This window comes from Astyanax mexicanus, chromosome 10 (genome assembly GCF_023375975.1).
Source record: "Astyanax mexicanus isolate ESR-SI-001 chromosome 10, AstMex3_surface, whole genome shotgun sequence".
Lineage (NCBI taxonomy): Eukaryota > Metazoa > Chordata > Actinopteri > Characiformes > Acestrorhamphidae > Astyanax > Astyanax mexicanus.
In genome coordinates, this window is record NC_064417.1 from 33,033,203 (window position 1) to 33,050,687 (window position 17,485).

The window sequence follows — 17,485 nt, forward strand, 5'->3', positions numbered from 1 at the left end:
CCTGATGGTCATGGCGCCCCAAGTGGAAAGTCGTAGTACTGCTAAGGCCTACTCTAGGCCTAAAATAATAGTGTGGTAGCCCTGTGATGTCCTGAGCATGGTAAAACTGAGTGAAAGGAGGATAATAATAATAATGATAATAAAATATACAGAGGTACAGGACTATATGCTCAGTGGAGCTTAAAAAACATGGATAATGAGTGTAGAAACAAGGAGGTGGTCATAATGTTATGGTTGATCAGTGTTTATATTTCTGATCTCTCTGATCTTAATGAAAGTATTACTATGAGTTAAGCAGCAGATGATTGACTGTGAGTGAACACCGCCTCTCACACATCAAATCACAATGAGTATTAATAATCCGAGCCTCAGATTAGATTGTGACGCTCCGCCGCGCTGGGTTTAATGAGGATGTGATGCGAGCTGTCTTCCTGTTTACAGTGGAGGAAATGCAGTTTGTCAGACAGACATTAATTCACAGCGCTATTTTAGCCACCGATTAGCATATTAGGTGTGTGCTAGCTGGCTGGCTAACACACACACACACACACACGTACTTACATCTGTGCAGTCTGGTTTGGACGATTTATTCATTTAAACATACGCATGTTAGAGTACAAAACATCTATCTATCTATCTATCTATCTATCTATCTATCTATCAGTCTTTGTCCATTTGTTCATTTGTATGTCTGTCTGTCTGGACTTCTCTCTTTCTGTCCGTCTATCCTTCTGTCTGTCTGTCTTTCTGCTTGTCCGTTTGTCTGTCCTATCTATGTCTGTCCATTTGTTTATCTCTGTTCTATCTATGTTTCTCCATCCCTACATCTCTCTTTCTGTATGAATGTCCATCTATTTGTCCATCCATCTCTTCATCTGTCCTTCAGATTAGCCATCCATCTATTCGTCCTTCTGTATTTCTCTCCTTCTGTCTGTCCGTCTATGCATGCGTCTGTCCATCCATTCATCTCCCGGTCCGGTCGTCTCTCCTATCTGTCTGTCCATTTGTTTATCTCTCGGTCTGTCTGTCTGTCTGTCTGTCTAATCATTTGTCCATCCATCCTTTTATCTGTCCTTCTCTTTTTTCTGCCCTTCTGTCTATGCATCTGTCTGTCCTATCTATACGTTTCTCCATCCGTTCATCTCTCTGTCTGTCTTTCTGTCTGTCTATGCATTTGTCTGTCCATCCATTCATCTCTCTTTCTGTCTGACCATCCATCCGTCTGTCCTATCTATGTTTCTCCGTTCAGCTCTCTGTTGTCTGTCTTTCTGTCTATCCATTTGTCCATCCATCTGTCCTTTTGATTGTCCATCCATCGGTCTGCTTGTCCAATTATCCTTCCATTTATCTGTCCTCTGTTGTTCTATCCTTCTGTATGTCCATCTATGCATCTCTCTCTCTGTCTGTCTGTCCTTCTTACCCATCTGTCCATCCATCTCTCTGTCTATATATCCATTTCTTCATCTGTATGTCTCTCTGTCCTTTTCTCTGTGTAGATCTGAAGCCTGTCTATACTGCTCAGGTACCGGTTAACTGTCAGGGTGACCTTCATCTCTGAGCCTCCTCTCTAAGATCCTCACTCAGAACACAGACCCAGACATGTGCTTCAGCTGCCCACTGCTGCCCCCTGCTGCACAGACCATAGCTCACACTTTAACAAGCAGAGATAGAACAGGTTACACACTGACTGCACTGAACAGATCGTTAAAGAACACACACACACACACACACACATATATACTAATATATGTAAGTACATTTAAGACAATCATATAATGTCCACAGCAGACTGGCAGGAGGAGGTCTGATCTTTAAAGTCTTCTCTAATCGTGTAAAATAATCCCCCACTTCATTCTATACCATTAATCTATAATGCGGGTCATTATCTGGAATTAGAGCACGGATTTGCTCGTATGGAACGGACAATAAGAATAAAGGCCACGGTGCATCTGCTCTGTCTTTAGGCCAGCGCTGACCTTTCTACTAAGATGCATGTCTGAACTGCACGCTTCATCTGTAGATCAGCAGATCAGCGTGATGTCAGAACATGCTGCATACTGCCAGTCTGCATTTTGGTCCCAGTTCTGAATACCAGTGGTGTTGGGGGGTAGAGTGCAGGGATTTTCCTGGGATTTATGGTGCAGGGTGGCCCATTTTTTGTATTGGGACCCAGAAAAAAAAGGTTTAAGTATTAAGGTATTTAAAAATATATATATATATAAAATTCTATGGTTAAAGAAAAACTTTAATATTCTTTGTTTACTCTTTATCATATATCCCTTGCAGCGAACACAGAGTATTGCTTGATCTGAAATGTAGATTAATCTTTACAGAAAACAAGAACAAAAGCAGATTTTTGGATATACAGATGAGCAGGAAAGTGTGTGAGAGCTCTATAAATCTAGACAGTAGAGACAGTTACTCCAACAAACTTTTTTTATGCTCCTGATTTTAGAAGAAACAATGAATCACAGATAGCAGATAAAGATGAGTAGGTCAGTGTGCCCTTCGCTGCTGCCTGTGTTTATACTTCTCTGTTCATGTGTCACACACTGGTCTAATCATCTCCAACCAAGATTATTTTTTGTTTGTTTTAGAAGCTCTGCCTACTTCTTTTTTTTTTTTTGTTCCTGTCAAATATCCCAGGGTCCATTTAGGACCTAGACTTTCTCGGAAACAGAATCTTAGGCTATGTTCACGTTACAAGCCACATTGCTCAAATCCGATTTTTTGCTCAGATCGGATTTGGTTATCTTCTTTACGGTTCACATTTACAAGTGAGCTGTATCTGTGTGAATGTGAACGAATTTGTTCCTGAAACGCCTCACATGCGCACATTGATACCTGTATAAACGTCGCTGTCTTCACCAACAGCAAAAAAAACGTCATATTTGAGAGACAACTCATAGCTTTATAAAGGGAAATGGATGTGTTAGCAGCTCATATGTGGAGCATCTTTTGCTTGAGTGGAGAGCAAACAGCTTGTCTGAAGAGGTGGAAAAAGGCCAGGCGGTTTGCTTTTGCTGTTTTTGCAGCTATAGCTGCACAGCTGCATGAAGAGATGTGTTGGTACGAGAAAGAAACACGTAGTGCATGCATAAAAGCAAAAACATGCATGAATTCCAATTTTACTGTTCACATTCATGTCGCGTGTCCATGGATTGTAAATGTATCCGATTTAGGACCACATATGAAAGTGACTTAAATCTATTTTTGAAAAAAAAAAGAAACAAACAGATTTGGCATGTTCACACAGGAATAAAAAAATCTGATCTGAGCCACATTGAGCAAAAAATCTGGTTTGAGTCACTTTAGCCTGGTGATGTGAACATAGATTTAGCTGCATTAAAACAAACAAAAAAAAAGTTTAAAACAGTTGAACTTTGTATGACCCCGCATGTCTGCTGTGACAGACAAATTTCAAGGATTTTAAGATAAAGCAACAGTTTATTTACTGATGCACAATGATATTAAGGTTCAGTCTCCCAGACAGGGATTAAGACTAGTCTTGGACTAAACAATATTTTAAATGAAAATTTGAACTAAAATGAAAATACAGTCTACATCTATTCTTAATTCCTGTCCCAGAATCTGACCTTCAGTGTACATTAATTAGCTTTGTTTGAGCTCCAGTGCTAAAACTAGTGAAGCAATCCTCAGAAACAAACATAAGCATGTCTCAGTTGATGGACTGCATTTGGTGAAAGAAGCATTTTGGGACTGGTGTTTTTGGTGCATCTGTCCGCTGGTGAACCTCAGGCTAAGAAACGGCCTCGCTCGTCCCGCAGCGCTAAAACGCGGCGTTGTTAGCAAACTCGTCGATAGCACTGAGCCTTCAGTGCCCAAATTCGTGCATTATCCCTCCCGCTAAGTGAAGGAAAAGCCAGCAGAGCCGCAGGGTCAGCGGCCGCAGGCCACGCACTGACCCCGAGGATCAGACCCAAAGCCTTTGAGTGGTGCGCTAATACCTGAATTAGCCGCCTCATCTGTGCGCCTTTTGGGCAGAGCCACCAAACACCATCTGATCAGACACCAGAGGAAGAAAGTGCTGTCTCTCTCCCTCTCTCTCTCTCTCTCTCTCTCTCTCTCTCAGGTGGATTACTTCCTTCATCCTTTGATCGCTCTGTTTTAATTCCCTACAGCTGAGAGAAGAAGTGCAACCAAATTGTGTCTCAGTGCTCAAAGCGGCGCAACGATCATGGTGTAAGCCGAGGAGATGTAATGTTTCATCTTCCTGTTTTCTTTTTTGTTATAATTTATAAATGATGTGACTTCTTTTTTGCCTTGGCTTAATAGTTTAGATCCTATTGGGCTTATACACCCTGCAAATATGTACTTTTTATGTAAACATATCTTTAAAAAAACACCCAGAGCATGAGGTAACAAAATGAGGTAAATGTTATGTCAACAGGTGATGCAGAAAAGTACATTGAGATGTTAGAGTAAAAAATGCTGCCCTCAAGATCACAATATGCATTTTTCAACAAGACAAGACAAAACCACATGCTGCACACATTATAAAGGCTGCGGAAGAACAGGGTTAAGGTACCAAATGTTCCAGTTTATTTTATTTTATGTTTCAACCATTTCTATATATATTTATAAGTATGTTTTTATTCACTACTGGACAAAAGTTTTAGAACATTTGGTTTATTTTTGCCATTTAAGCTCTACGGGTTCAGCGAATATACTGAAATGGTGCAAAACTTAACAGCTAACTGCCATGGCCTTTAAGGAAAAACTGAAATAAAACCTAAAAAAAAAGCTGAACATTTTGTATATTGTAAATAAAAAGGCGGAGGCACTTTTTAGGAAATAGGTCATTGGTTAATATTGTACAGCTGATAAGCAGCAATGGAAATATAATCACAGATTATGATAGGCTTTAAAAATTCTTAATTTCTCACATTTCTATGTCTGTAGTAAAGCAGTAGTGGAACACACTGGTTACTGGATGTTCCACTGCAGCATTTACACACTTACACACAGCACATTCACACTTTCATCATAATAACACGAAAAAGACTCAGAAAAACAGATAATGTGTTAAAAGTATAAGTCTTTTTTTAGAGAAATTACAGATAAAGCCAAAGAGCAGTAAGTATGATTTCTTACACATTCAAAAGACTCTTGGAAACTGGAGAAAACTGGTACAGGAAGAGTCAGGTCTGGCTGACCCACATGGCAATGGCTTTAGCTCAGCTTAATGAAGTCATTGCTAAGATGATTTAATAAAAAAACAGCTTCTCTGGTCTATATCATATATATATATATTTGTATATCTATATTTTAATACTGACACATTTTTGGCCTTTGACTCCCGTTGGTTTGTTGCACATGACCGGTGAGAAATTGCGAGGTCGGGGGCAAAATCTAAAAGCTTTAGAGGTTAAAGAAACTCGCCTCACTCCATTAGGCCTAAAGTGGAGTTTTATCACAGAAATTGACACACGGTTTGATTTGGGCTTTATTATCCGCCCCGTCCCCCCACCCTGCAGCCCGACCCAGACTGCACTGCTGTAATAGAGGGCAATATAGAGGTAAGTGGAGTCTCTGAGAAAATCAATAGACATATGGACCAGTGATGGCACCTGTGTGTGTGTGGGGGGGGACAGTGGAGGGGCACTGGGGTTTATGAAACAGCTTTGCTTTTTATCTCTTTTGGTGTTACACAGAAGAGACACTTTATGGACAAAAGTATTGGAACACATCTTTTAATCATGCAATCCAAGTGCTTTATAGGTTTAGAATGGGATGATATAAAAGTCATTCCTAATTGAAGGAATTCCAACATGTACTGTGACATTTTGTAGCAGAACACGATTCCCTGCCTTCGGAAACTGGAATGCACGGCAATATTCCAACATGATAAAGACCACAAACACAAGTCCAGGAAGCTGAGGGTAAAGGTAAGCACCTGTGGGGCATCCTCAAACTGAAGGTTTAGAAGAACAAGGATGTCTAACATCCACCAGCTCTGTGGTATAAAATATTGACACTTTGGGCACAATTTGGACTGTGAGGTCTACTTACTTGTGTTGCCAGATATTTAGACATTAATCGCTTCTATAGTGTTGTCCCAAGAGAAGATACAATAAAATATTTGCAGAAATGTTCAGGGAGATGTGTGTAATATATGTAATTTGTGTATTACACTATATCACATATATTACACTGCTGTGCTAAAAGTCATGAAACAGCATTATGTTGATTTATAATGAAGTGCTACATCAGGGGACTGCTTGGGAACATCCACACCTGTACAAGTTATGAGGTGTTATCTTGTAAGTGAGGTTGATTAAACAGTGGGTAGCATACTCATGAAAAGGCTAGGTGTATTATGGGGTTGGGGTGAGATCTGATAGAGGATGCTGATAGATAGATAAGACATTGCATTTCTGAAGTTAAACGGTGTGTATTTAATATTCCCCTGACCACAGTGTCACATGTGTACAGAGAATACATCAGAAAAAGCTAATATTACCCTCACAGTGGACGGTGACCACAATGTCTGTTTAGATTTGTCACGTCAAAAGTAATGGTATACAGTCCGAGTTCCTTTTCTATCACGTCAGTGTGTATATATGTAAAAAAATATATATATATCACAGTAAAGACTGCTTGGCAATGATGAAAGCCTTTATTAATCTTTTTTTCATTTACAGCACTGTCTTTATTCCTAAAGTCCACAGATAATAAAGATAATCTCTGTGTTAAACTAAGATTTAAAAGCTTTTATGATTATTTCTATTTCTGTCTTTATTCATTTATATTTATTTACTTTTGGTACTGATGTAATGACACCTTCAAACACTATACACTTATATTCAGTACAGTATATAACATCCTATATGTATAATCCTACAAGACACTCTATGCAATTCCAGCCAAAAATACTATTTACAATGTTTGTAAGCAGAGAAATCAGCCAACCAAGCACAAGAGAGCGTAATCTATCCATTAAGCACCCATCACAAATGTCTGACTTTGTTACTGTTGGTAATTCCAACAAGCTTTGGACAACCTAGCAAACCAATAATATTTTTTTTTATAAGAATTTTTTTGTCCAGCATTCTGTACAGCTCATCCAACGGTAACTGTTAAAGAACAATCATTTACGTTATAAAAACAAATCTGCTACACTTTGGAAAGCTGTTTTTGTTTTTTTATATGAAAACTGAAAACTATATTGAAATAAGTTAGCGTAAAGTACCTTATACTTTGGTTGTAATCAATGACTGTATATAAGCATATAACATCTCTCAAAAGTAAAGCCCTCTACCCATCTCCATTTGTTTTAATGACTTGTCTTTCCATCTCAGTGTCTAACAAATCCAACTGCTTTAGTTGGAGTAAGCTACACACTTTGTAGTTGAGCTGTCAGGTAACTTATTTAATTCTTCTTTTTTTATGATGTGGTGTTATTGTTATTAACACTATTAACACTCTTTGCAGGGTTTTTTTTTTTGTAAGTCTGCTATTGTGTAAAATGTCAATGTGAACTTTAATTAGTTGTCATAAGACTTGTATTAGCACTAAGTCTCAGTCTGCACTTGGTGGTCACATTTATGTACTATATGTTCTGGTTTGAACTGACAAACACAAACAATGTTTAAAACGTTATTTATGTTCTTTTAATGGTCTCTGACAACAGCTCAGGGCTAAAACTGGACTGTAGTCAGGTTTGTCTCAGCAGTGAACACAGCTGATCTCTGGTAATGTAGTTTAATTTGGACAATTTTAATGAAGGCAGTCTGAGACATTGGACATTTGAAATTTAACAACATGGTGGATATTTTTGTCTTAATATTTATAGAACTGAAAGGAATGGAAGCATGGCGTCACGTTTACATACAGCCATTGGTTGAAATCATCTCCAACACCCACACCGTTTCATGAGATTTCTTTTCTCTAAAAGTACTAAAAGTAAAACTACTGACTGAATCTTTTTTGGCACAATGATGGTTTAAACATCTAAAAAGCTCTGAGTGCTGACATCACAACACTACAAAACAGTAAACTGAATAAAAAAAGATATAAAAAAAACAAGTTAAAGCAGTGTGTTCTCAAACTTTTGACTGGAAGTGTACCCTGTGTTAAGGACAGAACCAGCAGGCGGGTTCAGAGCAGCTGAGGGGGTCTGTGGTCGGGGTCATCCAGAGAGATGAGATTATCACAGGGTTCTGAAAGAGGTTCAGGTCTGGTGAGATTGGGTGAACGTGAGCATTTCTCCAAATCCAATGCTTTATCACCTCGCTTCAGAGTTCCCGCCTCCTCTGAAACAAAACTCTCACCTACACACACACACACACACACAAATATAAACTTGTAAACCCTTTAGAAATTTAGAATTTGTATTAAAAGTCCTAAAAGTAGATAAAAAAAAACACAATAAACCAACGAGACAAAATAATTAAACTTGCTATTTTTTTATTGAGGAAAACAAAAAAATATTAAAAATCCAATATTACAAAACTGACAGTGTTAAAAGTATTTGAATCTTTAATTATAAGCAGATCATTTGTAGGTTAAATTAAAGTCTAAAGTGTAAAATGATCAATCAGGTGTGATCAGGGCTTATTTAAGTGAATCTGTTTTATTTAAAGAAAATAAATCTATCAAAACCTAATCTTCAGATCTCTGATCAAACATGTTTCTGAAAATCTAGACTCTAGACACAAGGAAATGAGATTTGATGCTTATCAGGCTGAAAAGGGTTACAAAACAGTCTCGAAAGTGTTTGGAATCCACCAATCCACAGTCAGAAAGATTATGTACAAATGGAGGAAATTTAGTATCATTATAACCCTCCCTAGGAGTGTAACAGAGACCAGTAACAAAGATCATCACTAGAGCATGGTGTGTAATAGTCTGCTAGATCACAAAGAACCCAAGGGAACGTCTAGGCAACTAAAAGCCTCATAAGAAAGTCCTGAAGAAAAATTATATATTTTTTCTACTTTTAGGACTTTAGATTAAGTTTTAGGTAAAATAAATGCAAATGTACTGTACATGGTATTAAAAGAACATACCAAAAGCCCATACATAGCTCTTTACACATTTATATTACATTTAATCAGATATAATCAGAAAATGAATGTGCATATACAGTAATGAGGTGTGTTACCTGTTTCTGAGGAGCAGGATGGACACACAGTTCTCCTCTGACAGCTCACCACATGAAGCACTTTTCCATCATTACAGCCTCCATGTTCCAGCACTACAAAGAACTACACACACACACACACACATATCCAAAAGTCATTAAAGAAGTATAGAATGATACAGAATAAAATAGCAATGGATGGAGTTACATAGTATGTGTAACTTCTTGGAATGACACAGAATAGCATATAACTACATGGTACACTATGGTATGGTACAGTATGGTAAGCTATGCTATGGTATGACAGTTTATGAGATATAAAGGTATAGCATAGCAGAGATCTAGAAGATCTAGTTCGATCTAATTCAAATCCTGTTCATGCAGCTTGCCATCAGCTGCCGGAGCCCTGAGAGAGCACAATTGGCCTTGCTCTCTCTCGGGGGGTAGATGGTGCTCTCTCTACCCACATCACTCCAAAGGGTGATGTCAATCAAGGCGCCAAAGCGCTGGCTACTTGGCAAAGCAGCGGTTAGAAAACACAAGGTGGCTAAGTTCACATGTATCGGAGGAGGCATGTACTAGTCTTTAATTTCCTGGTGTTGAAGCATCCCTAGTGATAGGGGGAGTACTAGTGAGTGGGTTGGTTAATTGGCCATGTAAATTTTGGAGAAAATAGGATAAAGAAAAAAAAAAAGAATTTTAGGGATCGGCATGCTGTGCTATGGTATAGTATAGTATAGTATATTATGACACTGGAGAGTATGGTAAAGAACAAAATGGTATAATAGGGAATTGGATGGTATATAACAGCTGCATGGTATGGTATGGAATAAAATTGTATAGTAGAGTGTATATACAGTGGCTTGCAAAAGTATTCATACCCCTTAAACCTTACAACCACAAACTTAAATGTATATTATGAGATTTTAAGTGATAGACCAAAACAAAAAAGCAGATAATTGTAAATTAACAAAAATGATTTTTTTTACATAATCAATTACAAATCTGAAAAGTGTAACATGCAAAAGTATTCAGCCCACTTTACTCTAAAACCAGAGTCCAGCTGTGTATAATTTAGTCTCAGTATAAATACCTGTTCTGCAAAGACCTTAGTGATATTAATCCCTTTAGCAAGCCACTGAATAGTATAGTATGGGTATACCTGTGGAGTGTTGGACGACGCTTCTGCCATGCTATCTTCACTGATACTCGCTTCACTCATACTGTCCACTGGGGGGCGCACTCCTATTAACCTCCTGCACCTGCAGGGCAGAACGATAGCAATGTGAGCACACATATATAATCTGAAATTTGTAAATGTTTAACTGGAACGTTGTACACTCAAGTGTGACGTCATTCTGAGTTCCTTCAGTTAGCATCATGCTAATCGTTGCTTCAGTTTTAAGGTATGCTAAAACTAGGAAATCCCAGACAATCTAGTTTAAGCAGTGACCTCTGAATGATCTTTTCGGTTTGTTCTATTTTTCATACCTTTAGGCGGAATTGAAATGTCGGCAGTGACAAAAACAAATGCATGTGAAGATCACACACACGTGCACACACACACACACACACATCCTCACATATATCCACACATATTCTCATATGTATGGAAATGCTGCTCGTGAGCATCCTCGATTTTCTCCGGGGCTTTCCACGGACCAGCAGCTAGCGCTAAGTGACATCAGTGACAAAGCCAATCTGAAGATGCTGCTGTTTTGTGCTTGAACACACACACACTAAAACATACAGACACACACACATGAAGTAAGTGGCTTTATTACTTTTTCATGTATGTTACGATAAGTGTGACCCATCCGTCCACCTGGGGCCTATAACAGGCTTTAGTATAAAGCAGCCCTTCATGCAGAACATGAATGTGTGTGTGTGTGTGTGTGTGTGTGTGAGCAGCATGTGGTGGGATAGTGGTATAGATAGAACTAGGCAAGTCTAGATTTGCCGGACTGCCATCAGCTAGAATTAGAATTGTCAATGGCATTTCAGCAATAAAGATGCTCTTTATTTTGAATAAAGTGCTGCGATTTAAAATATGATTTGTATTATATTTATATCATATTATAGTGACTCTGCATGGTAAAGGACTTAAACTGTGCAGTCAATGATGTGGTAGAGATGCTAATGTGGTTGCAATGATAACAGTGTTAGTGATGCTAACAGTGTGGTGGCCATGCTAATGGTGTGGTAGCATTACTAGCAATGTGCTAGTGCTAATGCTAATGCTGTGGTAGTGATGTTAACAATGTGGTAGCAATGTTAACAGTGTGTTAGCTATGCTAACAGTGAGGTGGTGATGCAAACGGTGTAGTAGAGACGCTGGGAAAAGTCAGTGGCCCATTGCAAATGCCACAGTAGTGGTAGCTTGTTCTGCTGTAGCTTGTTCCGGCCGACGGCAAGGTTAAAGCGATGCTGGACAAGGCTGGAGTCCAGTGGCAATTGTGGTAGCAATGTTAGTAGTGCGGTAGTGGTGCTATTGGCGAAGTAGTATTGCTTATTGGCACAATGTTGATGCTAATAGCACAGAGTATTGCTAATGGCACAACAGCATTGGTAATAAAAGCAATGCTAACAATGCAGTAGCAAAGCTGGGCCAGGCTAGGAGCCAAAGCAAACTACAGCACCATAACTGAAGGACTATTTAAGGTGGAATGACTTTAATTCCGTTAGCAAGAAAGAAGCAAGTCCTTGCTTTTTTTTTCTTTTTCTTTTTTAGAACCAAGACAAACACATTCATATCACTGTAACAATTCTTACAAATCTTCACACTGCTTTCCTTTACTACTATATTACTATAACAAACACATAAACAAACTAACATTAATACTAATAATGCTAACTCTCGTCACTGAAGCTTGGTGGAAAAAGCCAGTCCATGCACATACTCTCTTCCAAAAAGTTTGTCACTCACTCAGTCAGCGAGTCATGCCACTAGGCAACCCAGCAAAAAATGAGAAAAAATGAAAGAAATAGAGGGAGGAAAAAAAAAAGATACAAGCAGCCAAGTGCGAAAGGCAATTTGAGACAGAGAAATTGTCGGGCGTGTAGCGTTTAAATAAGGCCATAGCTCAGTGGGTCCATTCCAAGGCCTATTTTGACCCATTCTGATACGTAATTGCTGTAGTACAAGCTAAACCAAGCATGTAATTGAAAGCGTGCCGCGTTTACGCCGGGGTTAGGGGGACGCTAAACAAGCACGCTCGCTTTGAGAGTCTAAAAAGGCCACATAAACACCCGCAAAGAGAATCAGACACTTAACCTGAGCTAGACGGCAGCGCAAGTGTGTGTGTGTGTGTGTGTGTGTGTGTGTGTTTTCACTGCACTGACACTTGCTAAGGCCAAGGGAAACATCTTTAATCTTTCAGCTCTCCTAATAAACAATTTAACGCCATTGGTGTAGTCTGCATTCATTCACACACACACACCATACGAAATCTATATGCCTCCGTGCCCAACCATCTATCTATCTCTCTCTTTCTCTATCTCTCTCCCACCTGTAGCAGTAGGTGATACTAGCGGCGATGGACAGCAGGAGGATAAGTAGTGCCACACAGACAGCGATGGCTGTGTTCCTCCTCTTCTCCTGCTCGGCCTGCTGCAGCTCCCACCACTCCAAATCACTGAACTGGCAGCGCTCCCCAATGTAGCCTGGCAAACAGCTATAACACACACACACACATACACACACATACAAAAATAAATATAATACACAAACATAAAACATAGTAACCAATTATTTAATATTAATTGATATCATTTATTTTAAGTATTACTTAGTATTATTAGCTTCTCTGAGCATATACACACACACATATATATATATAAAGATTACAGTTATGTCAAAAAGTAAAAAAGTAAAATACAAACCAAATAGACATGCAAGATTTTCTTCATTGTATATGAATACTGAATACACAAAAAAACATAAACGAACACAAAATACATGACATGCAGTACAAAATATAAAAAAAAAAGTCTGAGTGCTGAACAAAGAGCTGTAACCTCTTTTATTAAGCAACACTGCCACCTACTGTGTGTGTATGTATGTGTGTGTGTGTGTGTGTGTGCGTGCGTGTGTGTGAAACACTTGCTTGCAGCCGTAAGACTCCATCTCAGGGAAGTAGAGACACACTCCATTATACAGACAGAAGGAGTCATGTGTGGATGGGCAGCTCTCCATACCACCACGCCATGGAGGTGTGACGTCCATCGGACTGCCTGTGGTCGGCCTAGACGTGACTTTAGATTCTGCTACTCACATAACACACACACACACACACACAGAAAAAACTGCATCAGCTTTCCTTACATAAGGAGGTATGATATTTTCTATAGTAACTGATAAAATAATGGGGATGTGGAATCAGGTATTAACCCTGTATGGCATGAATTATATTTTTGACGAGAAAACATTGACAAAAATATAATATAATCAGCTTAATAACAAGCTGATTATTTAAATAAGGTGTGTTTGAGCAGGAAAGCCTTTAAAACATGAGGGTAGGGCTCTCCAGATCCAGGGTTCAGTGACACTGTTTTATCATAATAGCCCAAACAAAATAATCTAACTGAATAATGTTGCCCTCAGGCAACCATGAAATACCACCATTTTATTAAATAAATGAAAAAACAAGTCACTATACTTCTTTAAATATTCTTGCACATATACATAAAAAGTTTGGGCACCCCTATTAATCTTAATCATTTTTAGTTCTAAATATTGGGGTGTTTGCAACAGCCATTTCAGTTTGATATATCTAATAACTGATGGACACAGTAATATTTCCGGATTGAAATGAGGTTTATTGTACTAACAGAAAATGTGCAATATGTATTAAACTAAATTTTAGGTTTAGAGTGACGTTCCTATAATGATGCTTCTGCGATGTAGCACTTTGGGATTTGTTTTAAATGAAAAGTGCGCTACAAATAAAATGTATCATTATTATTATTATTATTATTATTATTATTATTATTATTATTATTATTATTATTATTATAATACAAAATTTGACCGGTGCAAAAGTATGGCAACCCTTATCATTTTATTGATTTGAATACTCTACTTTTTACTGACTTACTGAAGCATAAAATTTGTTTGGTAACCTCATTGAGCTTTGAACTTCATAGCCAGGTGTATCCAATCATGAGAAAAGGTATTTAAGGTGGCCAATTGCAAGTTGTTCTCCTATTTGAATCTCCTCTGAAGAGTGGCATCATGGGCTCTTCAAAACAACTCTCTCTGCACCGGCATTCATACTGTCCCAGTGTGTTCAGACATTCAGCATTTGCAACACAGGTATGGAGTTTCAGACGACATTCATCTATGTCTGTAAACGTACACAAATTGTTTTTGTTCTTTTAACTGGCATAGATTATGATACAACACTCATACCATCACTACAGTGGAGTTTTTGTTTTATCAATTGAGTTAGCTTGTGATACACTACTTATACCATCACTATAGTGCATTTTTTGTCCTTTTAATTGAGTTAGATTGTGATACAACACTTATACCAACACTATAGTGCAGTTTTTGTTTTTCATTTTATTTGCTTTTAATAGAGTTAGATTCTGATAAAACACCTATACTGTCACTACAGTGCTGTTTTTGTTCCTTTAATTGAGTTCAATTGTAATGCTATACCCATATTTTCACTATAGTGCAGTTTTAATTCTTTTAATTGAGTTAAATTGTGATACAATATCCATAGTTTTAATTGAGTTGGACTGCATGTGTATGTTTTTCTCTCACCTTTGCACTGATGTCCATCTTCACTGAATCCAGATCTGCACCCACAGAAATATCCACCATCTGTGTTCACACACTCAGAACCAACACTCAAACACTCTGCCAGGCCCTCTGAGCATTCATCAATATCTACAAACACACACACATACACACACACACACAATCATCAATATATCAATACACCGTATGTACAATGTAGACATGTGCACATAATGAATCAACGTTTTTAGTATTTTCTCTCACAAAGTACAACATTTCCCTTAGAATTAAACTGGTATACAGTATGTAAATGAGATCTGTTTTGATTGGCAGCAGTCCAGACTGAAACTTCAGAGTTTTTTCTGTGATGTTATTATTATTTTTTTTTAATAGACAGTATAGACAGTGAAGTAAATGCTACAGTGTACATTTATATACTTACCCACACAAATCTGTCCATTTTTGGTGAATCCATTCAGACACTGACAAATAGCTCCTCCAACCCCCAGCACACACTGAGCATTCCCATCACAGCTTAACGAGAAACATTCATCCTGATCTGGAGATAAAATATAGCTTTTGTTATTTAATCAAAACTTTAATTATAATATAGCTGATTCACCAGCACATGTACCTTCTGTAATTTTACATTGAAGCCATTTTAAATTAATAAGCTTAAAATATGTATATTTAATTATAATAAAATATAACTTTTTTTTTTACATTTTTATTACACATATACACACACACACACACGTATACACATACCTGACACCATTTTCTCTGTGAAGGCCACAGTGTCTCCTGAGTCCGAAGGCAGACTTTCATCATTTGGAGTTTTGTTCTTTAAATGATCACTCCATTCCCTGTCACCTGACCCTGTCATCCAATCAGAATCACTTTATTGACCAAGTTCACCATCATATAAATCACTGTACAAAAAAACCTCTCAATTTTTCTATATTATATCAGCATTTCATAATAAATGGAACAATATAATTGCTCTACAATAACACAAAATAAAATCTTTTTACATTGAATTCCAGTATAGCACCAATATTGTGGAAAGATTTGCTGTAATGGACAGGAGCAATGAGCCAATCCCAGTCTAAGAACAGCCCCCTTTTCCATAGAGACATAAATAAGCTTCTATGACATAAACAATGTGTCCTTTGATCTCTCTTTCTCTCATTCTTTTTGCTCTCTCTCTTTTCTCTCTCTCTCTCTCTGGTAAGTGTTTGTGTGTAAGTGTGCGAGTTTGTATGTGTGTGCGGGTCCATACCGGGCTTAGTTAGGGGGTGAATGATGGTGATTGCGGCTGGTTGTACAGTCTCCATTAGGAGGCGCTGTGGATTGAGTCCAGTCTTCTTGTCCAGCCGGTAGATCTGTTTATCACCCCAATTACTGACCCACAGACTGTCCTCAAACACTGCCACTGCAAACGGACGCCCTGCAGACAGGGACACACACACACACACACACACACACACACACACACACATTTGTATCTATACAGTCCTAAAGATAAGATGCTTAAGACACATATAATGTAGGGAATACAAAAATGAAATATACATTTTAGATTTTACACTGTGGTGTAATTTCTGAGTAATTTTTTGTTAGTATGGGCAATTTTCGGCCAGAAGCCGCTGGTCACCATCATTATCACCCACTGCACTGTCTGCTGTGGGTGGTAATATTAGCCTTCTAGGGTGTATTTCCATTGGTAAGCACATGACACTGTGGAGAGAAAAATGTTAAATACCAGCACTTTAACTATCAGACCTCACACCAACTCCCATAATTCACCTGGCTTTACTGTGAGCACACTGACCAGTGTTTAATTAACCTCACTCACAAGATGAGCATTCCCAAGTTATCTAGTAATGTAACACTTTATTATTATTTTTTAATTGATGAAATCAATTCAATACATTTTAGCTGCCCTATGACTTTTGACATGTCAGTGTAACCTATCTTTTGTATCTGTGTGTGTTTAGAAGTGTGTACGGCAAAGATGCCTCACCTACTTGGTTCTGTGTGAGTGTGTGTCGATCAGATCCGTCCAGTCTAGCGGACTCTATCTGTCCGGTCGTCAGGTCAGTCCAGTAGAGCCGCTGAGAGCTTAGATCCAGGGCCAGTCCACTGGGAGTGACCAGTCCAGCACTGACCAGAACCTCACGGCCCAGACCGCCCAAACCGGACCTCTCCACCGCTGGCCGACTGCCCACATCTGTCCAGAACAACTTCCTCCACACACAGAGCAAACAGAGTCAGGCTAAAGTGGGCCAAAGTGCTACAACCCAAAACAATTTGTCCATGTCTAATACATGGCTACAATAGATAGATAGAGTCTTACTGAGCTTGTGGATGGACCAAGATCGCTTGAGGCTTCAGGAGCTTCTCAGAAATCAGAACTTCTGTGTCCTGCCCGTTCATATTGCTACAGCAAATCGAGGACGAACTGAGAAACAAAACAATATTTGATAAGACACAATTCAAACTAACACTGTAAATGCGCAGACTACAGTCCGATATACTCGCCTCTGAACAGAGAAATAGTTAGCGCTTAGCGCGGTTTGCATTGCACCTAACCGACCCCAACCCTGACAAGTCCACATTCTGTATCCATA

General features: G+C 38.5%; 1 protein-coding gene across 3 annotated transcripts in view; it reads right to left on the reverse strand.

Annotated features, from left to right (window-relative positions):
• Window positions 1–6,621: 6,621 nt before the first annotated feature.
• Window positions 6,622–17,485, reverse strand: part of egf (epidermal growth factor) — a 36,199-nt gene continuing 25,335 nt past the window's right edge. For 2 of the 3 annotated variants that reach the window (XM_049484355.1, XM_049484352.1), the window contains exons 12-22: window positions 17,212–17,316; window positions 16,879–17,102; window positions 16,135–16,302; window positions 15,621–15,731; window positions 15,295–15,411; window positions 14,877–15,002; window positions 13,213–13,372; window positions 12,616–12,780; window positions 10,269–10,368; window positions 9,128–9,230; window positions 6,622–8,294 (exon numbers count right to left, since the gene is read on the reverse strand). In XM_049484355.1, the coding sequence (XP_049340312.1) occupies window positions 8,122–8,294; window positions 9,128–9,230; window positions 10,269–10,368; window positions 12,616–12,780; window positions 13,213–13,372; window positions 14,877–15,002; window positions 15,295–15,411; window positions 15,621–15,731; window positions 16,135–16,302; window positions 16,879–17,102; window positions 17,212–17,316 (1,552 nt within the window). In that variant the 3' untranslated portion in view covers window positions 6,622–8,121. The remainder of the gene's footprint in view (window positions 8,295–9,127; window positions 9,231–10,268; window positions 10,369–12,615; window positions 12,781–13,212; window positions 13,373–14,876; window positions 15,003–15,294; window positions 15,412–15,620; window positions 15,732–16,134; window positions 16,303–16,878; window positions 17,103–17,211; window positions 17,317–17,485) is intronic. The other variant, XM_049484354.1, reaches the window with a different exon arrangement.